Source organism: Delphinus delphis, chromosome 10 (assembly GCF_949987515.2).
Source record: "Delphinus delphis chromosome 10, mDelDel1.2, whole genome shotgun sequence".
In the NCBI taxonomy this organism is placed as follows: domain Eukaryota; kingdom Metazoa; phylum Chordata; class Mammalia; order Artiodactyla; family Delphinidae; genus Delphinus; species Delphinus delphis.
In genome coordinates, this window is record NC_082692.2 from 31,972,650 (window position 1) to 31,993,318 (window position 20,669).

The 20,669-nt window shown below is 58.4% G+C and overlaps 1 protein-coding gene across 1 annotated transcript; it reads right to left on the reverse strand.

Moving 5' to 3' along the window:
- Positions 1 to 1,667: 1,667 nt before the first annotated feature.
- Positions 1,668 to 19,525, reverse strand: VEGFA (vascular endothelial growth factor A). Its single transcript, XM_060021629.1, has 9 exons — positions 19,505 to 19,525; positions 16,644 to 17,420; positions 13,581 to 13,629; positions 10,206 to 10,402; positions 9,311 to 9,387; positions 8,913 to 8,942; positions 6,985 to 7,056; positions 5,730 to 5,861; positions 1,668 to 3,607 (listed from the first exon to the last, which is right to left on the reverse strand). Exons 1-9 carry the CDS (start codon positions 19,523 to 19,525, stop codon positions 3,586 to 3,588), a joined length of 1,377 nt encoding a protein of 458 aa, XP_059877612.1. The 3' UTR covers positions 1,668 to 3,585.
- Between the last annotated feature and the right edge of the window lie 1,144 nt (positions 19,526 to 20,669).

Sequence of the window (20,669 nt, forward strand, 5' to 3'; positions counted from 1 at the left end):
GAGGTGGGAGCGCACCCGCGAGGAACAGAGAAGCCAGTGTGGCTGGAGCTGAGTGGTCAAGGTGGGGTCAGAGGTCATTGAGTTGGGGAGATCAAGGCAACACAGATGGTGCAGGGCCTTTTAAGGCCACTGTATGGACTTTGGCTTCTTTCGCCGAATAAAACGGAGTCTGCAGGGTTTTGAGCCAAAAGGTAATATGATTCAGCTCACATTTTAACAGGCTCACTCTGGCTGATGAGAATGCAGGAGAGAGAAGAATCTGGAAGGCCAGTTGGAGGCTCAGGCAAATATCCACTTGGGGTGACAAGAGCCCCGACCTCACAGGTCTTGTGGATCGTGTTAACCAGCGGAAGAGCCACAGGTGGAAAGCGCCTGGAAAATGAGCACTTAACTAGAACCAAAGCTGCACGAGGGCAGGAACCTCGCCTCCCTAGTCCCCCCCCACCCAGTGTGGCCAGGAGAGGCAGGGGGGTGCCCTCCCTTTTCAGCCACCGAAGTCACCTCTACCCTCCTCAGGGTGTCTCCCACGGGAGGATTACAACCACCTCCCTGCAGAGGTGCTCCTTGATTAAAACCCCTCACGTGCTGCTCATCCCCAGGTCATAGGCTCTTGGCACCATGGGTGCGGCAGGCAAGGGCTATTCCTGCCTCTCTCTCCCACCTTCATCCCCTCACCCACTCCCTGCCCGAGTCCTCCCTCCATGCCTTCGCTCACACTGCCCCTTCTGCCTGGGATGTCGGCTTCAACCCTTCCACCCGCCCCTCCATGTTGTCTTCTCCTTCACACTCTTTAAGGGGCAGCCTAAGGGTAATATAATGAGCAGACCTCCCAGACTCCACCACCCGCAATCCATCCCCACTCCCAAGCTGGATCAAATGCCCCCATCATAATTTATGTATTTTTCTATTTGTGGATTTATAGTTCTGTGTCTCCTCACCCACCCTCACCAGATCCTTGAGGGGTGGAATTGTGTCTTATTCATAACGGCATCCCTTGCCCTGGCACGATGGCTGGTGGCCCAATAAATATGGTTTGAAGGAATAAAAGAGGCTAGAGAAGTGGATTTGGAAGCACTGTTCAAAAACGCCAAAGACCCAGACAGCTTCCACCTTCCCCGGGCCTGCAGGAGAGCTGGGCCTACGCAGCAAGGCAGGGCAGGGAGTCCCCTCAGGGGCAAGTGGAACCGTGGGCCCACCTTCCAGAGGCTCAAGGAACTCCAGGACTACTACGTAAAACTAATTTATACCCTGGGGGTACAGGCCCCACACAAGCACCCCTTTCCCATTCCCAGCCCCTTCCTGTCCTCTGGGAAACAAGCTCAGAGACATGGCCAGTTCCTTCCCTCACAAGGGACATTGCCTGGATCACATGACTCCTGAAGGCAGCTCTGCTCATTGCAGGGCCCTTGGCTCCTATCTAAGGAGCTGTCTCTCCCTCCCCCACTTCCACAGACGGTAGAAGATGAACGAGCTCCCCCAGGACGGGCCCAGCCAGAATGGAAAGACTCTGGCCCCCGGCACAATGAGGTGGGTCACCCCGTATCCTACACGCTTGGAACCCCTTTCCCAGACCTCAGGCAAATGCCATGTTTCCCATGGGAGGAGGGAAAGGGGCAGGAGGAAGTCTGGAACAAAGATTCAATGGAGAAGGAGAAACCAGGAGGAGCTTTGAGATCAGAATTAAATTCTTTAATACAAAATGCTTTTTTTTAAGATATATCTGTATTTCTTTGTTGTTGTTTAAAAATAAATATGTACTACGGAATATCTCGAAAAACTGCACTAGAGACAAAGATGTGATGTTAATATCTTTTCCCCCACAATTATTACGGATAAACAGTAGCACCAATAAATAAATGATAACAAATATTAAAATTAAAAAAGGAGAGAGATTTAGTATGTAGAATTCTCTATTTTTTCTTGTTTTGTTTTTACATATAAAAAAACAGAATAGCAATGTCTATCAGAATCATATATACATAAACATATATATATATATTATATATATATACACAAACACAAGTTACCAAATATATATATAGTATGTAGATGTATATTGAAACCTTATTTCAAAGGAATGTGTGGTGGGGAGCCAAGGGAAAGGGGAGGGCAGAACTGAGTGTTAGCAAAATTAAATATCTGCTCAGGACAAGCTGGTGACTGTCACCGATCAGAGCAAGAGAGATTGGAAACAGGAATTTTATACACAAAGACCAGTACAAATAAGAGAGAGCGAGACAGCAAGAGATGGATCTCATAAATAGTTGAAATTAAATATTAACCAAGAATACTGAAAAAAACCCTACTCTTTAATTAAATTAACTGTTTTAATTTCTAATTAAAAGGGCATATTAAATAACTACCATATATAAAACACTTCTCTTTTCTCTGCCTCCAGGGTGGGCACCGGGACCCTGCCCTGTCTCTCTATGCCGCAGGAAGGGTCGGGTTGGGGGACGGAGGTGGGTTAACCACTCACACACACACAGCCAGGTCTCCTGGGGGGACAGAACTAGTGGTTTCAATGGTCTGAGGACATCGGGCCCTCCTGGGCTGTGCCCCGGGAAGCGAAGCTGGGAGAGGGCCAAGGCAGGAGGCCCTTCCCTCAGAGGATGAGCTGCCACTGGGCGGCCCTTCCTCCACCAACGTCTCTCTTCTCTTCGCCAAGGCATGTCAGTGGCCTCCTGGGCATCTCGGAAGCGGGTGAGAGGAGGTGAAGGCTGCCCAGACTCCTGAATCTTCCAGGCAAGTGCCCCTGGGGGCAAGATGCCCGTGCAGCACGTGGAGGGGTTCTCCAAAGCACAGCAGTGTCCCGAGGCTCCCCCAAACTCCTGGTCAGAGCCAGCGTCCTCGTGCCCTGTACCTGTTGCCTGTCTTTCTGTCCGTTTGACTCGGGATAGAGGCTCGGGGCCAGGGCTGGGTTTGTCGGTGTTTCCAAAAGCAGGCCAAATTTGCCCCCGTGCCCTGGCCTTGCGCGTCCCCAGGCAGGTGAGGGGACCCCGGCTTCCCTAAGAGGGATAAAAAGATGATGCCAGAGTCTCTGCTTCCATCCTCTTCCCTGTCAGGATCTGGGTGGGGGCGTTCTCCTCCCAACTCAAGTCCACAGCAGTCAAATACATCCAGTGAAGACACCAATAACATTAGCAATGTTAATTTAAAAAAAAAGAATATATATATTTTATATATATATATAAAATATATATATTTATTTTTATATATTTTATATATATATATAAACGCATGTATGTGGGTGGGTGTGTCTACAGGAATCCCAGAAATAAAACTCTCTAATCTTCCGGGCTCGGTGATTTAGCAGCAAGAGAAATAAAATGGCGATCCAATTCCAAGAGGGACCGTGCTGGGTCACCCGCCCGGGAATGCTTCTGCCGGAGTCTTGTGCTCCGGACCCAAAGTGCTCTGCGCACAGCCTCCTCTTCCTTCATGTCAGGTTTCTGGATTCAGGACTGTTCTGTTGATGGTGGTGGTGGTGCGGGGGCAGCGGCTATGGGTCATTCTGTGTCAGTCTTTCCTGGTGAGACGTCTCGTTCCTGAAACTCTGAGGGAGGCTCCTTCCTCCCACCCAGCTCACCGCCTTGGCTTGTCACATCTGCAGAGAACGGGAAACAGAGGCTGGGGGTTAGGGCCAGGGGAGGAGCCCCGGTGGGGAGGCCGCAGCCTCCCCTTCCTGCAGCCCGAGGCCAGCAGGGGAGAGGACAGAGAAAGCGCAGTCCTGCCTCTGGGAGAGTGGCAGCTACGTCCGGGGCTCCCAGTCTGCCCTCTGGAGATTACAATCTAGCTGAGACAAGACAAAGGCAGAATGACATCTCATCACAAGCAACAAATGAACACGTCCCAAAGAACAGTCCCTAGTTGACATTTAAGAGCTGATAGGTGAGCAAAGTTGGACCAAGTTAATCAGCAAAGCCTCCCTGCAGAAGGAGATGTTTCAGTGCAGTCCCTATGGTGCTGGTTTGGGGGAGTGAGTTGGGAGAGCAAAGGATAGGGCCTGTGCAGAGGCCAAGCAGGCCAGGAAGCTGGGGAAGTGAGGCTCCCAAGAGAGGCGGAGCCAGCAGGGCTTGGGGCCCTGGGAAGGTGAGAGACACACCTCCCCTCGCCATGCCCACCGTCCTGGCCTCAGCTGCAGGCCCCAGGTACCAGGCTGCCTTACCTTTCCAATATGCTATTTAACTTAGGGTCGGGGAGGCAGAGGGGACTCCTAGAACTTTCCCATCATGCCCCTGCACCTGGGCTGCTTGCCTTTTACCCTCCCCACTTGAAGAGAGGTCAGAGCAGGCCCTGCCCTTCTGAGAGCTTAGGAATGGGGATCCTAAGCCTCCTGTTTGAGGACTGAAATTCCCCCATACAGCCAGGTGAGAGGATGGGTTCGGGTAACTTCAGTTAGCCCCCAGGTCACTGCAGACATCCCCCTATCCCATCACTGCAGAATGATCACCGTGGTAACCCTAAAATGGCAAATCCCTTATCTTCTCGGAGGTCCCTGGGAGATGTGGAGACCCCTCAGCCAGCCCTGGGGTGAGGCAGAGCCCCCACCCCAGCACTAGTGTACACTTCCTGCCTTCACGTACCGCCAAGACAGACAGAACCCACAGTAACACCCCCAGGGCCTGGTCCCCAGCCTCCCTGACACGCACAAGCCACAGGAACACGGGAGACGGGGGAGAGAGCTACACTCCAAGGACCCTGTTAACCAATGAGGCATCTGGACTAGCCGGGGGCACCCTGGCCCTGCCCGGGAATCCCCATAAAAGCCTCTCCTTCCTGGGTGAAGCTTACGCTGGCCCAGAGGGCTCCCTGCCTTTGAGCACAGGCCAGACGAGTATAAACACCAGCGAGGCATCAAAAGATTGCCAGCCACCTGTCACGGCCCCGTGCTCTTGCCCTCACCCCTGAACTCGGTCATGTATTCACTCACGCACCTGACACTTCCTTGGTCCCTGGTGTGAACAAGGGACAGAGGCACAGATGCCTGGGGTGGGAGTGGGGGGTCACACAGATGAATAAAACCTAGGCCCAGGGGTGAGGAGCTCACAGCCTAACATTAGGAGAATGGGTGTGGCTCCCTCCCTCCACCCATCCCAGGGGCATTTGGAAATAGGTGGGCTGTTCGGGGTTGTCGCCGTGATGACTGGAGTATTAAGCTATCTAGCGTCTCCTGATGTTAAATCTCCTATCTGCCCTAAACCAACAGGCAGAGCCCACGCCCTCCAGGACCCCAGTCTAAGGATGAACTCAAGCCCTGTCCCCAAGGAGAGACCCAGCGGTGCAGACCTCAGAGGCGGTGGCGAGGCCCCCAAGTGTTTGCGCTTTGTAGAGGCGCATCCCCCCACGCCGGGAAGGGCCCTTCCTATTAGCAGCAGAGGTAGGAATCACGACGTCAGAACCAACAGCCACTACGAGCAGGACCACGGGACACAACACTCAGCCTGCGTCCACACCACCACGGGAAGCCACACTGGCCTGCCCACTCACGCAACCAGGGCAAGCTCTGAACTGGCCCTGGCGGGCCGGCCAGCACCCGCTGCCCAGCGCAGGGGCCCCGCGAGCAGAGAAGGCGGCAGTCACCAGGCAAGCAGCTAGAAGCTGAGCAAGCAGCTGGCCCCTTTCAGGTGCGCGTTCGCTCGCTCTCGCTCGCTCGCTCGCGCGCTCTCTCTCTCTCCCCATCTCTGTGCAAAGCCCCTCTCTGACTTGCTCGCCCTCTGGGAACCAACCTGCAAGTACGTTCGTTTAACTCAAGCTGCCTCGCCTTGCAACGCGAGTCTGTGTTTTTGCAGGAACATTTACACGTCTGCGGATCTTGTACAAACAAATGCTTTCTCCGCTCTGAGCAAGGCCCACAGGGACTGCAAAAGGCAAAAGGAAAGACATCTAAGCTAGAGCGTCAGCAGAGAGAGAGAAAAAAATCCATGCAACACCCCCGACCACGTCAGCAGCTGCACCCCACCCAGCTCACGGGCCCCACACCCTTCCACGCCCTGGAAGGGTCCGACGCCACAGCGGAAGACAAGAGAGAGCGGCGGAAAGAGGCAGCACTGGCTAGGAAGCCTGCCCGCAGGAAGAGGCGGACGTACACGGGCAGAATGCAAGGACAGGGGTGCTGTAAGGGGCAGCGCTGTCCCACGGGCACAAGTGCAAGTCTCGGGCCACAGGGCCCCAACGGCTACCACCCCCGGAAAAGCACACCTTCACTCTCCACCTGCTGGGGATGGCAATCGGGGCCACCTCCTCCCTGTGTGGAGGCTCATGCCCAGGCCCCTCCACCAAAGTGGGGGCTGAAGCAGGGAGTGACGGCAGGCTAGGCCCAGAGGCAGGGTCCACAGGCCAGGCCGCTGTGGCCAAAGGGTCGCCCACAGCCTCAAACCCAGAGGAAGAGGCCACCCTACGGGAAGGCTTCTGTGGGTGCCATGGGTTGGGCTGGAATAGGGGGCTCTCCTCCAGAGGCCCCAAGTCCACAAGGAGGGGCCGCAGTGGTGTTTGACGCCACATCCTCCTTCAGCCAACAACGAGCTGCCTCACCTCATCCACGCCCCTTCCTCACGCCACGTCTGCCCTCCCCACCCCCACCCCCCAGCTTCCAGAGAAGTGCGGAAGCCTAGAGCAGTGGAAACCAGTTGGGTGAGCAGGCATCAGCGCCCGGCACCCGTGCCAACATGGGCCCGCCACCAGTGCCCAGTGGGTGAGGGAAAGGCGGTGGGTGCCCAGCCAAGCCAGAGGCCCCTCCCTGAATCCTCCAGGCCCACTCTGCCCACCCGCCCACCCCCAGCCCTGGACCAGCAATGCCACCACCACATCTACCCATCGGTGCCAATTAGTGGAGTGAGAGTGAGAGAGAGTCACTAGGGGAGAGGGAGGATAGGAGCCAGGGAAGGGGAGCAGGAGGGAGGCAGGGTTCCAGGGTCCTGCAGGCGGGAGTTTGATTGGGGGCTGGGAGGCTCCAGGAAACGAGACAGCGGTGGCACCACGTACGCGCTCCAGGATTTATACCGGGATTTCTTGCGCTTTCTTTTTTGCCCCTTTCCCTTTCCTCGAACTGATTTTCTGGAAAATAAAAAAACAGAGACAGACAGAGAGAAAGCAAGGGGGTAGGGGAGAGGAAAGGAAGCAGTGAGGAGGGCAGGACACAGGACACGCTCCGAGGCACGAGGGAGAGCTTGCACACGTGCACGCACACGGGATGGGCCGGGGCGGCAGGCACTCAATGGCGCCTTCTTCTCACTTTACCCTTGGGCGGAGCGGGGGGTGGGGGGGCGGCAAACCCAGCTCCTAGCAAGGCTGTGTGTGTGGCGGGGGGAGCAGAGGCTGGGTGGAGGGCACTGGACCCACAGGCCTCCACGCTCATGGTGTCTCCTGGTTCCAGGCAGGGGGCAAAGCCTAGGGGGCAGGCTCTCTGCCCAGCATCCCTGAACAAGTCTGACCCTGAAGGTCAGGGGCCATAAGAGGTAGGCCAGAGTTTGGGGAGAAGGTCAGAGACTTGACTCGAGGGGGGTCGAGGGAAGGGGGTGCAGGCTGTACTCCAGGCACCTTCTGCCTTCATTTCCAAGTACCAGAGCGAGGGGTCCCTCCAGGGGCCCTGCCTCTGTGAATCTCAGTGTAGGGGAGCAGCTATCTTGGGCGCTGGCGCAAAACCAAGGGTGGCATACGAAAGGCGCCAGCCAGCCCGGCCATAACCTGGGCTGAGAGGCGGGGCCCCAGGCAGGCGGCAGGGTGGGGTGGGAGTTAGGGAGGCGTGGGGAGGGGGGCCTGGGCGGCATTTGGCGAAGCGTCCTCTCCCCAGCCTGTCAAAGCCTGCTACACCATCTCACCAGACTCTCTTCGGAGACCAGGCGAAACCCCACTCTCCCTGTGGGCAAGGCAGGCGTTTGGGGAACAGGCAAGGGCGGCAAGCTGAAGCCTGTCCCCCTCCAGGGAACCAGCCCTCTCCACACCTGCCCGGCCCCAGAGAATGCCCCTCAGGATGGCTGCCACATGGGACAAATGAAGGGGAGGGGATGGAGGAGAGGGGCAAGTCTGTTCCCTCTCGGGAGAAAGTTCTGGAGGAAGGAAGGTCTTCATTCACACGCGCACAGACACACTCTCTCTCTCTCTGAGCCTCCTGTCCCCAATCACTGCTTAGCAATCCTGAAGTTGGGGACTTAGGGAAGAGGCAAGGGGTTGAGGCCTAGGGGGCTTCAATGTCACCAGAGCGTTGGGGGCAGACAGGACGATGGGTGGGGGAAGGGCAGAGGTGCTCTCTCTCAGTCTCTTCCCCTGCAGGCTCTCTCCCGTGCCAGCCGCTCGCCCTGTCTTGAAGGATCACCGCTGCCAGACCTCACCCCCTGCTCCATCCTGACCTGACCCTCCACACTGAGCAACTGAAAGCCTCAGGAAATGGCCAACATTCACCTCTTTCTCCCCGGCCAAGGCGGCTGAGCGTCTCTGGCCTGCCTCACTCCCGCAGGAGGGCACGCACCAAGAAAACACCCCAGCTGGCCCCAAATCCAACTGCACCACCACTGCAGCCACCAACGAGGCCATTTCCTCTAACACACAAAAGCTGGCCTCTCTGCCACCCACTCCCTCTCCCTGCCATGGGTGACAGGAGGCTAGAGCAGGCCCGGGAGCCAGCTTCCACGACAGCCCCCGACACGCCAAGACCGCAAGTCCTGGCCGGGAATGGCCCGGAGATGCATCGTCTCTTCCAAAGGAAGTTCCAGGCACCAGGCTGGGTTTTGTCAGTTGTTCTAGAGCCATAATCCTGGAGTTTGCTCCATCCCCCTGCTGCCACCACAAGTCCCCATGAAACCAACTCTCAGACCCAGTGAAGCCATCAGACCCCCCTGAGAGAGGAAGCCAAGAGCCCCAAACCAAGACAACCACCAAGTAGAGGGAGAAGAGGGAAAGTCACGGCCACTTACTTTTCTTGCCTTGCTCTATCTTTCTTTGGTCTGCAGTGGGTAGAGAAAGAGAAAAGAACAAAACGGAGAGGAGTTCAGATGGTGATGGTAACGAGAATAATAATAATAAAAACTTAACATAGTATTTATGATACATCACTACAGTTTTAAACTCTTGACATATAAGGACTCATTTAATCCTTATAACAATGCTAAGCAGTACATACTATTACTGTGCCCATTTTACAGATGTGGAAACCGAGGCACATTGAAGTAATATCGAAATGCCCACAGTTACACAGCTGGAAGGTGGAAACGGGCTAACAAGTGGAACGTACTTAACCCTGGCCTAGAGTGGGCCCCCTGAATTCGTTCAGCAGCCATTCACTGAACAAATGACTCCGTGACTCCATCCTTACCTGCATTCACATTTGTTGTGCTGTAGGAAGCTCATCTCTCCTATGTGCTGGCCTTGGTGAGGTTTGATCCGCATAATCTGGAGGAAAAGGAAGCAGATCACAGCGGTTAGTGACCCAGCCAGCCATACCCAGGCGGGAGACCCCATGGCTCCTGCCACTCAGCACCCAGGGGTTCTACAGAGCAGGGAAGGGTGGCGGAAGTACGGGGGGACCAGGGGCTCTACCAGAAAGAGCCTCAGGCCCCCCCCAACTCCCCCCACCCCGCTGACCTCGAGGAGCCCCTGCTTCTCTTGAGGGCAGACATGGCTGCAGGGTTGGCCAGGCTGGGAATTTGGGTCCTGGGTTCTTGCCACTCCCCATCCCTCCCCTCCTCTTACCCCTCCAGGCCTCACCCTACCCCCAGTAACTACCCAAGAGCCACCCACCCCTCCCTGGGGTCTCAGAGTTCCCTCCAGCCCCATCCAGGCTGAGATGTGCCCCATCACCAGGCAGTACCAAACGACTGGCTTTTTAAACTCTCCACAGACCAGGCTCATCCAGCTTCCCAAACAGAGCCCCCAGGGAGGGAGGGCTCTCTCCCTCCTAGAGAGGAAGGGAGGGGCTCCTGTCACAGGTGTCATCCCCCTCCTGAGATCAGGGGACAGAGGTCAGGGAGGAGGAGGAGGTGGTCGGGGCTTGCTGGAAACCTGGGCTCAGAAATGCGAGCATCTTTTTCTCCAAAGAGGGTAAGACCTCCACATCTCCCCTTGACTGACTCAGGGGCGAGAGGTGGGCAAGGCAAGCCTGGCTCCTCCCTTCAAGAGCTGCCCAGGAGAGGGCCGGGGACCACCTGTTGACAAAGCCTAATGCCCCACCCACCCACGCGGCCCCTCCCCCGCTCCCCACAGGTGCCCACCTGCATGGTGATGTTGAACTCTTCGGTGGGCACACACTCCAGACCCTCGTCATTGCAGCAGCCCCCACACCGCATCAGGGGCACACAGGACGGCTTGAAGATGTACTCGATCTCATCGGGGTACTCCTGGAAGATGTCCACCAGGGTCTCAATTGGACGGCAGTAGCTGCGCTGGTAGACGTCCATGAACTTCACCACTGCATGGCAGGGGGTGACACATGAGCCTAGCAGGTCACGTTAGAGGTGGCCGGCCCTTCTCTCCACCCGCTCCTGTCTGGAAGAGGTACCCACTACCGTCCTTCTGAAAATCTAACTTAAGTCTCTTGGCTGTGGCTGAAGTCCTCTCCTAGCTTTCCACCACCAACACTGAGAAAGGCCTGTTTTTATTCCAAAGATCACATGGCACTGTCAGGTTCGAAGGGAGTCAGCCTGCACATCTGATCCCCTAGCCTCGCCAGGACAGCCAAGCCAATCCCTAGGTCAACCGTGATGCCAGAGGACAGTCTGAGTATGAGTATACCTGTTGGGGGTCTCTAAGCTTCCCGTGAAAGGAGGAGCAGCCAGCTTGGCAAGCCCACTCTCCATTTCCCTCCAACTCCCCACAGCGGCTGCCCTGCCGTTAACCGACAACCACTTACTGAGCACTTCTTATGTGCTGGGCACTGTGTACAGGAGTCCACAGATGCCACCCCAAACAATTCTCCCGTCCATGGTACTCTGAGGTTCTAGTAGGACCCCCTGTTTTACAAATGGGGAACTAGAGGCTTACAGAGGCTGAGTAACTGGCCCCAAGGCCACACTGCCAGTAAGTAACAGAGTTAAAGTCAACTCTGACATCAAAGCCCTCCCAAGCCAACATCCTGTGAAACAGAGGGGAAGCATCAGGGGGCACTTTGCCACCTGCCAGTCCCCCTCCCCAGACTCGGGCTGAGGAGGTGGTGGGCACTGGCACAGGGGCTGGGTCTGCCTGGAAACAGCAGGTGGCTATGGGCGGGAACACTGTGCTGGCCCTGCGAGCCACCGATAACCCCACCCAGGAGGGCAAACTGCTTGCATCATGGAAAAAACGGTGCCGCCACTGCAGTCACGGAGCATTTCTAGAAGCTGATCTGGAGGGAGACCAGGGTAAAGACAACTTCCCAGGCTGGCCGTGGAGCCTGGGGTGCACCGGAGCATGAAGGGGTAATTCTGGGCCACAGAGGTAGGGCCCCTGAGAATAAATAAAGTCAGGACTCTGAATGACTACTCCAAATTGTGGCCTGGCCTGCCACTCCCCATCAGCCCTCCACCACCACCACAGAGCAATCCTGTCCCTGAAATGAGTTTCCCCTGAACAGAAGGGAAGCAGCAGCATCCAGCCAGCGAGGAAGCCTGGGCTCTGGCCAGGACTTGGTGTGACCTTGGGACAGTTCCTCCCTCTCTAGGCCTCAGACTCTGCACATCTGTGTAAGTGGGTTGGGCTGATCTCTAAAGACACTGAAACAGAGGTTGAAGTATAGGGTTCTGCCTTCCATCTCCAGCCCTAAGAACAAGCGCCCTTTTCTCAGTCCAGGAGACACAAGGTTAGAGCCCCACCAAGACATCTGAAGGGCATACCCCCAGCTGCCTCTTCCCAGAGGCCACAGCTGAGCCTCTCCTCACTCCTCCCTCCAGAAGGGTGAAGGAAGATGAGCCTGGGTGCTGGGGAGGGGGGTATATATAGTGGATTAGGGAGAATGTGAGGAGCTGAGGGGAAGTGGGGAGGCTGTACGTGTGAAAACAGGAAGGAAAACACTGGGGGCTCCCAAGCCAGTCCTTGGCCTTGCCTGAGGTCTCTGCTTCCCCATCCAGACAATGGGCACAGAATTCCCCACCGCTACAAGGGTTAGGACCAAGCATCACCAAAAAGAGTATAAACAAGACCAGGGATCTGAAGAAGTCCTTTTGTAAGCCAGGTCTATATTGAAGAAGATGACTAATCAAGAATTCTTGCCCTGACACTGCGTCCTGGCTGGGGCTAGAGGTGGCCAAGCCTTCAGGGCCACAAGGACAGGACGGCAGAACAGTCTGGCCTGGGTCATGGCAGTTGGTAGCTGATGGTAAAAAGATCCAGGGTGGGAATTCCTTGGAAAAGCTCCCTGGCATCCTCAGGGCCCACAGGAGGTAGACGGGGGTGACTTCACCGCACCCTTCGCACCCCAGCCAACACCTCCAAGGAAAGCTGTCCTGCTTTTGCTCAGGCGTGGGCGCACATACACTCCAACTTCAGGCTTCGTGGTTTTCCTTATTTCTCTAAGACAACCTTTACCCCAGCAAACAAAGACCATTTGTCTTGCCTCTCCCAGACCTCAGAGAGAGACCAGTGGAGGCTGAGGCAGGGTGGGTGCACCCTGGGAGCGGAGGCCTGTCAGTGGCACAGGTGGGGAAGCCAGGCCCTGGGTCAAGGAAAGGGCTCCTGAGTGAGGAAGGAGGCAGAACTGGCCAGGCGTCACCACCAGCCTGGGGAGTAGAAACACTGCCCCTGGCCACCATCCGGGCCACTGGATTTGGGTCAGGGAAACTCGCCTGGAGGAAGACCCCAGGGTCGTCCCTTCTCAGAGGTGGGGAGCTGGGGGAGTGGCACATCGGGCTGGAGCAGAGGCCACATTCAGTAGTGGGGAGAGCCAGGGCATCCCTAGAGAAATGGGAGGATCTGTACTCCAAACCGCGGCAAACAAAAGGCAGGCAGACTCAGGCTGGGCAGAGGGGCGGGGCTCCTGGGAGCTACAGCCAGCCCTCTGCTGGACCAAGAGGGAAGTTCACAAGCACCCAAACCTACTCCCCAGGAGGGCAGCGGGAGGCTGTAGGGCTTTCTCTCTCCACCCCCAAAGGAATGCCAAGTGGGGGGAGGGAGTTCCATGAGCCTGGGCCCTCTGCACCTCCAGCTCATACACAGCCAGCAATCTAGACAGCAGGGGCCACAGCCTCTGCCACACAGACCCCACAGGTGGAATCTGGCTGGGTTGGAAGTGACATGGAGTATCCATCCTCCCCTGGGAGCAGGGGCGACAAGGGACACCTCCCCTGACACCTGGGATCCTTGAACACTATTCGTCTTCCTGGTCTGTGCTCGCAACTCCCTCTCCAAATAAAATTTTACTGGAAAGAGCAGAAAAAAAAGACCACAAGTCCTATTTCTAGCCGTGGTCTGAGTAGTACAGACAGAGTGCTCCAGAATGGAAGGATTAATCTCCCGGAGCTCACCTTTTCCTTTCTAGATCCCCAGATTCCTGTGCCCCTTCCCCACCCAAACCCCAACAGACCTGAGAAGGAACTAGGCCTTCCCACCCATCCCCTGGGGGATCAAGGGACCCCCCCCCCATCCATGTGCAGGGGTGGGCGTGGGGGGGGACTTACCTTCGTGAGGTTTCTGCTCTCCTTCTGCCATGGGTGCAGCCTGGGACCACTGAAGACAAAACAAAGAACGAAGAATGGGCATGGGCAGAAGCAGGGATGCACAGACCCAGCCACCCCGCCCCTGCTCCCTCCTTAAGTCCCTCCCAACCCGCAGCCTCTGGCTTCCCCGGGGCTTCTCAATGGTGCAGGGCACCTCCGGGGGCTCTCCACAGCACAAAGCACCACCCCTGGACTGCTCCCGTTCTGAAGCCAAGGAAGATAAAGACTGACCAGATATTGGGGGGGGGGGGGCTCAAAACACAGGAGGAAAACACCAGAATGCTGTGCTGCCCAGGTCCCCGCCCCTCCCCCACATTTCCCTTTCCCAGCCCTCACTGGCCCCTTGCTGAGCTAAAAGAAGTGAAGTCTCTCAGCCCCCCTGACTCCCTGGTCCAAAGCCACGGGTAAGTATTAAGGTCAAACAGGAGGACAAATTTGGACTGGGGCAGGAAGGAAGGACTGGGGGCGAGAAAAACAACATGGTGACCTTCTCCTGCTGACATAACAAATACCAGGGTGCGCTGTTGCTGTGGGGGGGGCAGTACAGAGGACCGAAGGGCACCAAGCACCCTCCCCCATCCAAACTCTTCTATCCTCAGGAATACTTAGCAAAGCCACAGGTTGCCTAGAGGGGAAAACATGGGAGGAAACCCTGGGGGAGGGGAGGGCCCCATTTTTCCCTGCGCACCCATCTCCCTAGAGCCTGAATTTATCTCCAAAGCCCCGAGCCTCGAGCTCCCACCTTGTTCCCTGGTTTCTTCTCCCTCCCAGACTGAGGGGGTTCCCAAGTCCCTCTCACCTGCTGGACACCTTCCTCAAAGGCAACCAGGGAAGCCTTTTATGCCTTAGCACTGCCCAACCCCTAGGGGGCCCCCTGCACTACCTAGGCCTGAGGCCTCTCATCCCTCCCCACCCCCACCAGATCATTCCTCCCCTCCCCAGAAGCTGTGAAGGTCAACTAGCCCAACCATGTGGACCTGACAGCACCCCGCAGGCAGAGGCTTCTCCCAGCCCTTCCAGAGGGTCTCCAGTTGTCACCAACTGCCCACCCCACCTGCCCCTCTTTTGGGGCAGATCCCGAGCAGCAGAGCTGCGCTCTAGCCCACAGAACTGCAGACTCCGCAGAGACTCTGTCTGTCTGTCTGTCTCTCTCTTTCCCACACCCCCTCCAATACACCCCAGACCCCCAGCCTTGCTTCCAGGGCCAAGTTTCCAGGATCCCAGCTGGAGCCTCCCCCTACAGTTCCCTCAGGGACCCCCCTGGAGTCTCTGCCTCAGCCCCTCACCCATCTCCACGGCACCCCCTGGCTTCCCTCTGCCAACATTCTGCCTATGCCCTCCACTCCTCCTGGGCCCCAAAGAGCAAAGGGATCAGAAACTTCATACCCCCTCCAAGTCCAGGGGGCACTGGGAGGGGCAGTTCTGGGCGGGGAGGGGCCAGGTGTCCTTCTCTGGGGGCCTCTGAAGGTCACACTGTGGCCAGGCGGCCTCTCCTCCCCCTCCCCCCACCTTGGAGGCCTGGAGCCAAGGCCTTTGTGCCAGGGTCTGAGGAACTCCGGGTGGCAGCAGGGACCCCAGCCCATTTTCTTCCTTCTGCCACTCTCTAAGGGGATTCTGTAGCTAAAGGAAGAGCGGAAAAGGATCCCTTAGGTGGTTTTGGGAAGCAAGGTGGGTGGGCAAGTTTGGAGTTCCGAAAAAACCACCTGCTCCTGCTCCAACGCCCATTTCACCAGAACAAAGTGTGTTTGCACGGCTGGCAGGAGCTCCCTCCAAAGGTTCGGGGAGGGCTAGTCCCACACGGCCCATGTCACAGCAAATTTCAAACCATTTTTCCAAAAAGTGTAAAGTGGTCTGAGGACCCTCTTTAAACCCTCCCTTAGGCCACCCCCATAAAAGCTAAAGCACAGCTCACTCGGAAGTGTGGGGGAGGGGAGGGAAGCAGACTGTCACGAAGTCGGGACTTTAGGTTGAGTCTCGACAAAGCACCCGGCTGGGCCCAGGCAGCCCGACTCCTGACAGCGATCATTCTTTTCCCGGACTCTGGGGCCGGAGAGAGGTTAGATGGGTCTTCTCAGCAGAAGGGAATAAAAAATAAAGAGGTGGCAGGGGCTTCTCTTCGAGCAGAGAGGAAATGGGGAAGGGACGTTAGGAAATTCCTCCTAGGAGGGGGTTAAGGGCTGGGGACAGCGGGAAGGAATAGGGGTGGTTCTCCGGGTCCTCTGCAAGGGACTACCTCGAGAGGTCACCTTCCCGCGGAGGGCAGGCGGGGGGAGGGGCGCCGCTCGCCACCCCGGGTTCCCCGCTCGGGCCGCCGCGGCTCCGGGAACACGCGGCCGGCCAGGCCCGGGCTGATGTAATCGGCTCCGCGCCGCGCGCGCCCGGCCGGGCGGGGGAGGGCGGGCACCGAGCGGGACGCGAGCTGGGACGGGCGGGGGTGTTGCGGCGCAGGTGGCCCGGCGGAGAGGGGGGGTCCCAGTAGCAATCCACCCCAAAACTTTTCCCCAACTCGAGGCGAGGGCCGCAGAGATCGAGCGGCAGTGACAGCAAGCCCCTCTCTCGCCTGCACCCTGCCGTCTCCACGCTCTCTGCCCTCCCCCGGTCCAAGGTCCGAGCACCCCCACCCCCCGCCCGCTGGGCTCCGGCTCCCGCCCCCGCTGCCCGGACTTCCAGTTCGTCGGGGACCAGCGGCCGGGAGCAAACTTCAGCCGCCAGCGGCAGCGCAAGCCCAGCCCCCTCAGCTGCCTCCTCCGGCTCCCGCCCTCCGCTGGTCGGCCCAGATCCTACGTGCGGTAACTCTGGTGGGTGGGCAGGGCCCGCGTGGGCGGTGAGACTCTGTCCCGGTGTCCTCCCACCTAGCGCGCGCCCCCTCCCCCTACACGTATGAAGATAGAGGCGAAGCCGCGCGCCTGGTGCCCAAGGACCCGCGTGGGGCACTGAGCCCCCACGCGCGCACTCGCATGCACGTCCCCAGCCGGGAGAGGCGCTCGCAGCGGCCCGCGGCGCCAGGCGGGCACGGCGGCTTACCTTGGCATGGTGGAGGTAGAGCAGCAAGGCAAGGCTCCAATGCACCCAAGAGAGCAGAAAGTTCATGGTTTCGGAGGCCCGGCCGGGGCCGGCGCGGCTCGCGCTCCCTCTCCGGCTCGGGCTGCGGGGCGGCCCGCTCTCCTCGGCGCCCAGGCGGGCGCCTCTTCCTCCCGGAGCCGAGGCCCGGGCCAGGGCCTGAGGCGCGCGCGCGGCTGGAGCACTGTCTGTGCACACAGCCGCGTCACCCGTCCATGAGCCCGGCTTCCGAGAGCCGAGTCGCCACCGCGGCCCCCTCTCCTCTTCCTTCTCTTCTTCCTCCTCCCCCTCCTCGGACTGCGGCTCCTCCCGGCCCGAGCTAGCACTTCTCCCGGTTCCGCTCGGCTCGGCTGCCCCGGCGCGGACCACGGCTCCTCCGGAGCGAGAACAGCCCAGAAGTTGGACGAAAAGTTTCAGTGCAACGCCGCGAGCCCCGACCCCCTCCACCCCGCCTCCGGGCGCGGGCTCCGGCTCCTGCCCGCGGCTAGCCGCCGCGTCCACCGTCGGCCGCCGGCCGGGGAGGAGGTGGGCGCTGGGGCAGGGGGCGGTGTCTGTCTGTCTGTCCGTCAGCGCGGCTGGTCCGACGTGGGATCCTGAGGGGGAGGGCTCGCGCCGCGCTCTGGCGGTCACCCCCAAAATCAGGTCACTCACTTTGCCCCTGTCCCTCTCGTTTCTCGCTCGGCAGCGCGCGCTCTCTGACCCGGTCTCTCTATCTTCCTCCACTTCTCTTTGGAGCTCTTGCTACACCTCTTGCTTCTCTGCTGGTTTCCAAAATCCGAAGTGATTTGGGGGCGTAAAGGAGCAATCTCCCCAAACGGTCGGCCCGATTTAGCGGGGAATGGGAAGCAAAAATAAATTAAAAGGGGGAAAGAATACGGTTTTTTCCAAAAAAAAATGTTTCAGAATAAAAGGAGGACGGTAAACCCTGGATAAATGAATATCAAATTCCAGTGCGGAGACTCCTGGCTGGTGACCCCGCTGGTTCGTCCGCCTCGCCGATGCGTCTCCCGACCGAGCGCCGCTGCCGCCGGCTCCACTCGCCCCCCGCGCCGCGGCCTCCTTGCAGCCCGGCTGCCCCAAGCCTCTGCGCTCCTCACCGCTATGAGCAGACTAAAAAGAAGGCCTGGCCCCGCCCCGACACGCCCAGGGGCGGGAACAGGCCCTGCCTCGGCTCCTTGAGTCCGTCCCCTCCGCGCGTCTTCGGCCCCTGGCGCTGCCTTCGCCTGGGGACCCCAAGCGAAGCCTGGACCCCCACCCACACCAGCGAAGCGAAACCTCGACCCCCCCACAAGGTTCACAGCCTGAAAATTACCTATGCGCCCCCCTTTGCCCGGAGACACACACGCCCGCGCGGTATTTGGGGGGAGGGTACAGGAAAGTGAGGTTATGTGCGGACAGGACTCGAGAGCTATTCCCTCTATGCTGGGAATATTGGAGTGGGCAGGGGTCTGGGGGAGTCGGAAGGGGACTGGTGGAAAGAGGGACACACAGATCTACTGGAATCCTGGGCTGACCCCTGGCCTTCTCCCCTGCTCCAACACTCTCAGCTACCCCCCCAACACACTCACACGCGTCCTCACTCTCACGCAGATGCTGCTCTCCCTCTCCCAAGTTCACCCAGCTTCCCTGTGGTGGCTGAGCGCCCCCTAGTGACTACCGTCTGCACACCCCAGCTCCGGTTCAAGAGGCCTCAGGAAGAGGGTTGAGGGAGATTACCCCTGGTATCCCCATTTCTGACCTCTCAAACAGTGGCATGTTTGGGACTCAAATGGCCCCATGTGCACAGAGCCCAGTGCTAGGCACAGAGGGCATGATGTATCCATCTGGACACTGTGCCCTTCTGGAGCCCTCATCTGGCCTGCTGCAGCCCACAGGCTGGGGCGACTGGTGTCCTTTGGGAAGTGTTCAGGGAGTCTCCCCTGGGGAGAAGTATTTGGCACCGTGTTCGTGGGGCTGAGAACAGGAAGCCGTGTGGTTCTGGGGTTAGTCAGTGGCCCAGAGGGAAGAGGACCTGTTGGAGCCCACGTATGCACTGTGGAGTCTGGCAGAGCCCAAAGGGAGAGGCAGCTGGGCAGACAGAGGCCCTTGTTCCTGCTTCCCGCCCCCCCCCCCCGAGATGCTGCCAGGGAACTGAGGCCAGGGGGCTGGTGGGGGCGGATAGAGGCCAGGGCCTGAGTGATGATTCAAACCTACTCACCAGCACTAAGGAACGTCTGTAGGCCAGCTGCCCAGAGCTCCCACCAGGCCGGAGGCCAAGGCTTCTATCAGCCCCAGAGTCCAGGCTCACAGCTCATCTTCCGAACAGAATTGGGGAGTCCTCCTCAGCAGCCCCCAGACCTCCGGGATCCCTTGCCCACTTCTCGCAGCTGGCAGTCTCTTCTCCCTTTACCTCAGTCACCCCCGTTCCTTCAAAGCCTCCCTCTCCCCCAACTCCTCGTGTCTTCCCTAAGTGCTCCCCAAGGCCCCCCAACTCACCCTTGCATACAGGAACCAGCCTGGAAAAATTCCTGGTTGGGCTTTGACCCAGCAGCTCCCAGGCTCCCCCAGGGAACAAGGAGTGGGGGTGATACCTGTGGGAAGAGAGGGACTAACCGGTCTTATTATTCATCCAGATCTGGCCAGGGCCTGGCCTGGGGCTGATGTGGCCTCTGTGAAGGCCTGGGCTGAGAATGGGAGCTAGGCTGAGAACAGAACACAGCAGCTCCTCAGCTCATGGCGCTGTGGTTTGGTGGGGGTGACAGGTTACCCCTTTAGTGCCCCGGTTCCACAGGAGTGGTGTCCTGAGGCCCTTGCGAGCAGAGGGGCTGGCTCAGCCGCCACCCTACCACACCCTCTCCATCGTTCATGCCTCCAGTCCCGTCTCCACCACCTAGCAGCCTCCCCAGCAGCAGGGACAAGGTCTTTTTACAGTTAGTCTCCACCTCCCAGGCAGGCCTCCTCACCAAGGCTCCACCCTCCAAGATGCCACGTGGGACATGGAAGCGAAGCCACTAGACTTCCTCCTTGCCCAACCTGGTCCTCGTCTAGCACCCCCAGAACACAAGATGTGGGCACCTTGGCAGGGATCCCCTGCCTTATCCCTACCCTGGGGCCGGCAGAGCCCAGGACAGAGGCTCCCCGCTTCACCACCGGGGGTCACTCTGGCCCCCTCCTCTGCATCCCTTCTCATCCCAGCCTTCCTTGGCCCCCGGAGAGGCCTGAAGAGGTCTTAATAAAGGACCCTGAAGTTGGGAGGAAGACGGAGGGGTTCCAAGGAGGGATGGCCATCAGTTGTCACTTAATAGCCACTAGTCTCTCCCCTACCTGAGCCAACCATTCCCCATTCAGCAAAGTGTGTTACAGCAACCTCTGTGACCTCTGCTCAGGAAACCAGGGGGATGAGGGAGCAGAACTGCAGCCTTGCCTGAAGGGTCCTGAGCACCCTTCACTAGGGTGAGGAGGGGTCTCCCATCTCCACCCTTCATTTCACAGCCACAACCTGGTGGTGACTTGGGGGTGGGGGGTTGACTCTGGGTCCCATCCCCCAATATGATGTCACCAGCTTTCACATTAATACGCTGTCATGGATCCAACCCCATGGGTGATCATCAAACTGAGAGCCCCACGCTCCTGGGTCTTCAAAAATGGGGGCCAGAAACACACAGAACAAGAACACAAGTCAACAGCCATAAGACCACATCACATCTCTATAGCATCTTCTCCTTCCATGGACTTAATCCCCTCCAACAAACTTGATTCCACTTATCCTCCCTCTGCAGGCTGCTTCAGGACAGGGACTATCAGGGCAGACTTTCCCCCAGAGAATTCCAAGGGTACAGAGGGACCCAAGGTCATCCAGCAACATGGCAAGGAGGGGTGGGGGCGTGTGGAGCAGCGAGCAGCCCAGACAGAGGTCACGCTGGGCCCCCTCAGCGGCAACCTCAGCCCCACTCGGAGGGCCCCACCTCACAGCCAGGGCAGCCTCGGCCTGTGGCTCTGTAGTAGTTCAGA

Excerpts from the sequence above, each read along its gene's own strand:
- VEGFA (XM_060021629.1), bottom strand. The coding sequence starts at position 19,525 with ATGAACGATGGAGAGGGTGTG. Across the intron at positions 17,421-19,504 it reads TGAACGATGGAGAGGGTGTG|CAAGAGCTCCAAAGAGAAGT; the intron begins GTAGGGTGGCGG and ends CAAGAGGTGTAG. Across the intron at positions 10,403-13,580 it reads AGAGCAGAAACCTCACGAAG|TGGTGAAGTTCATGGACGTC; the intron begins GTAAGTCCCCCC and ends CCTGCCATGCAG.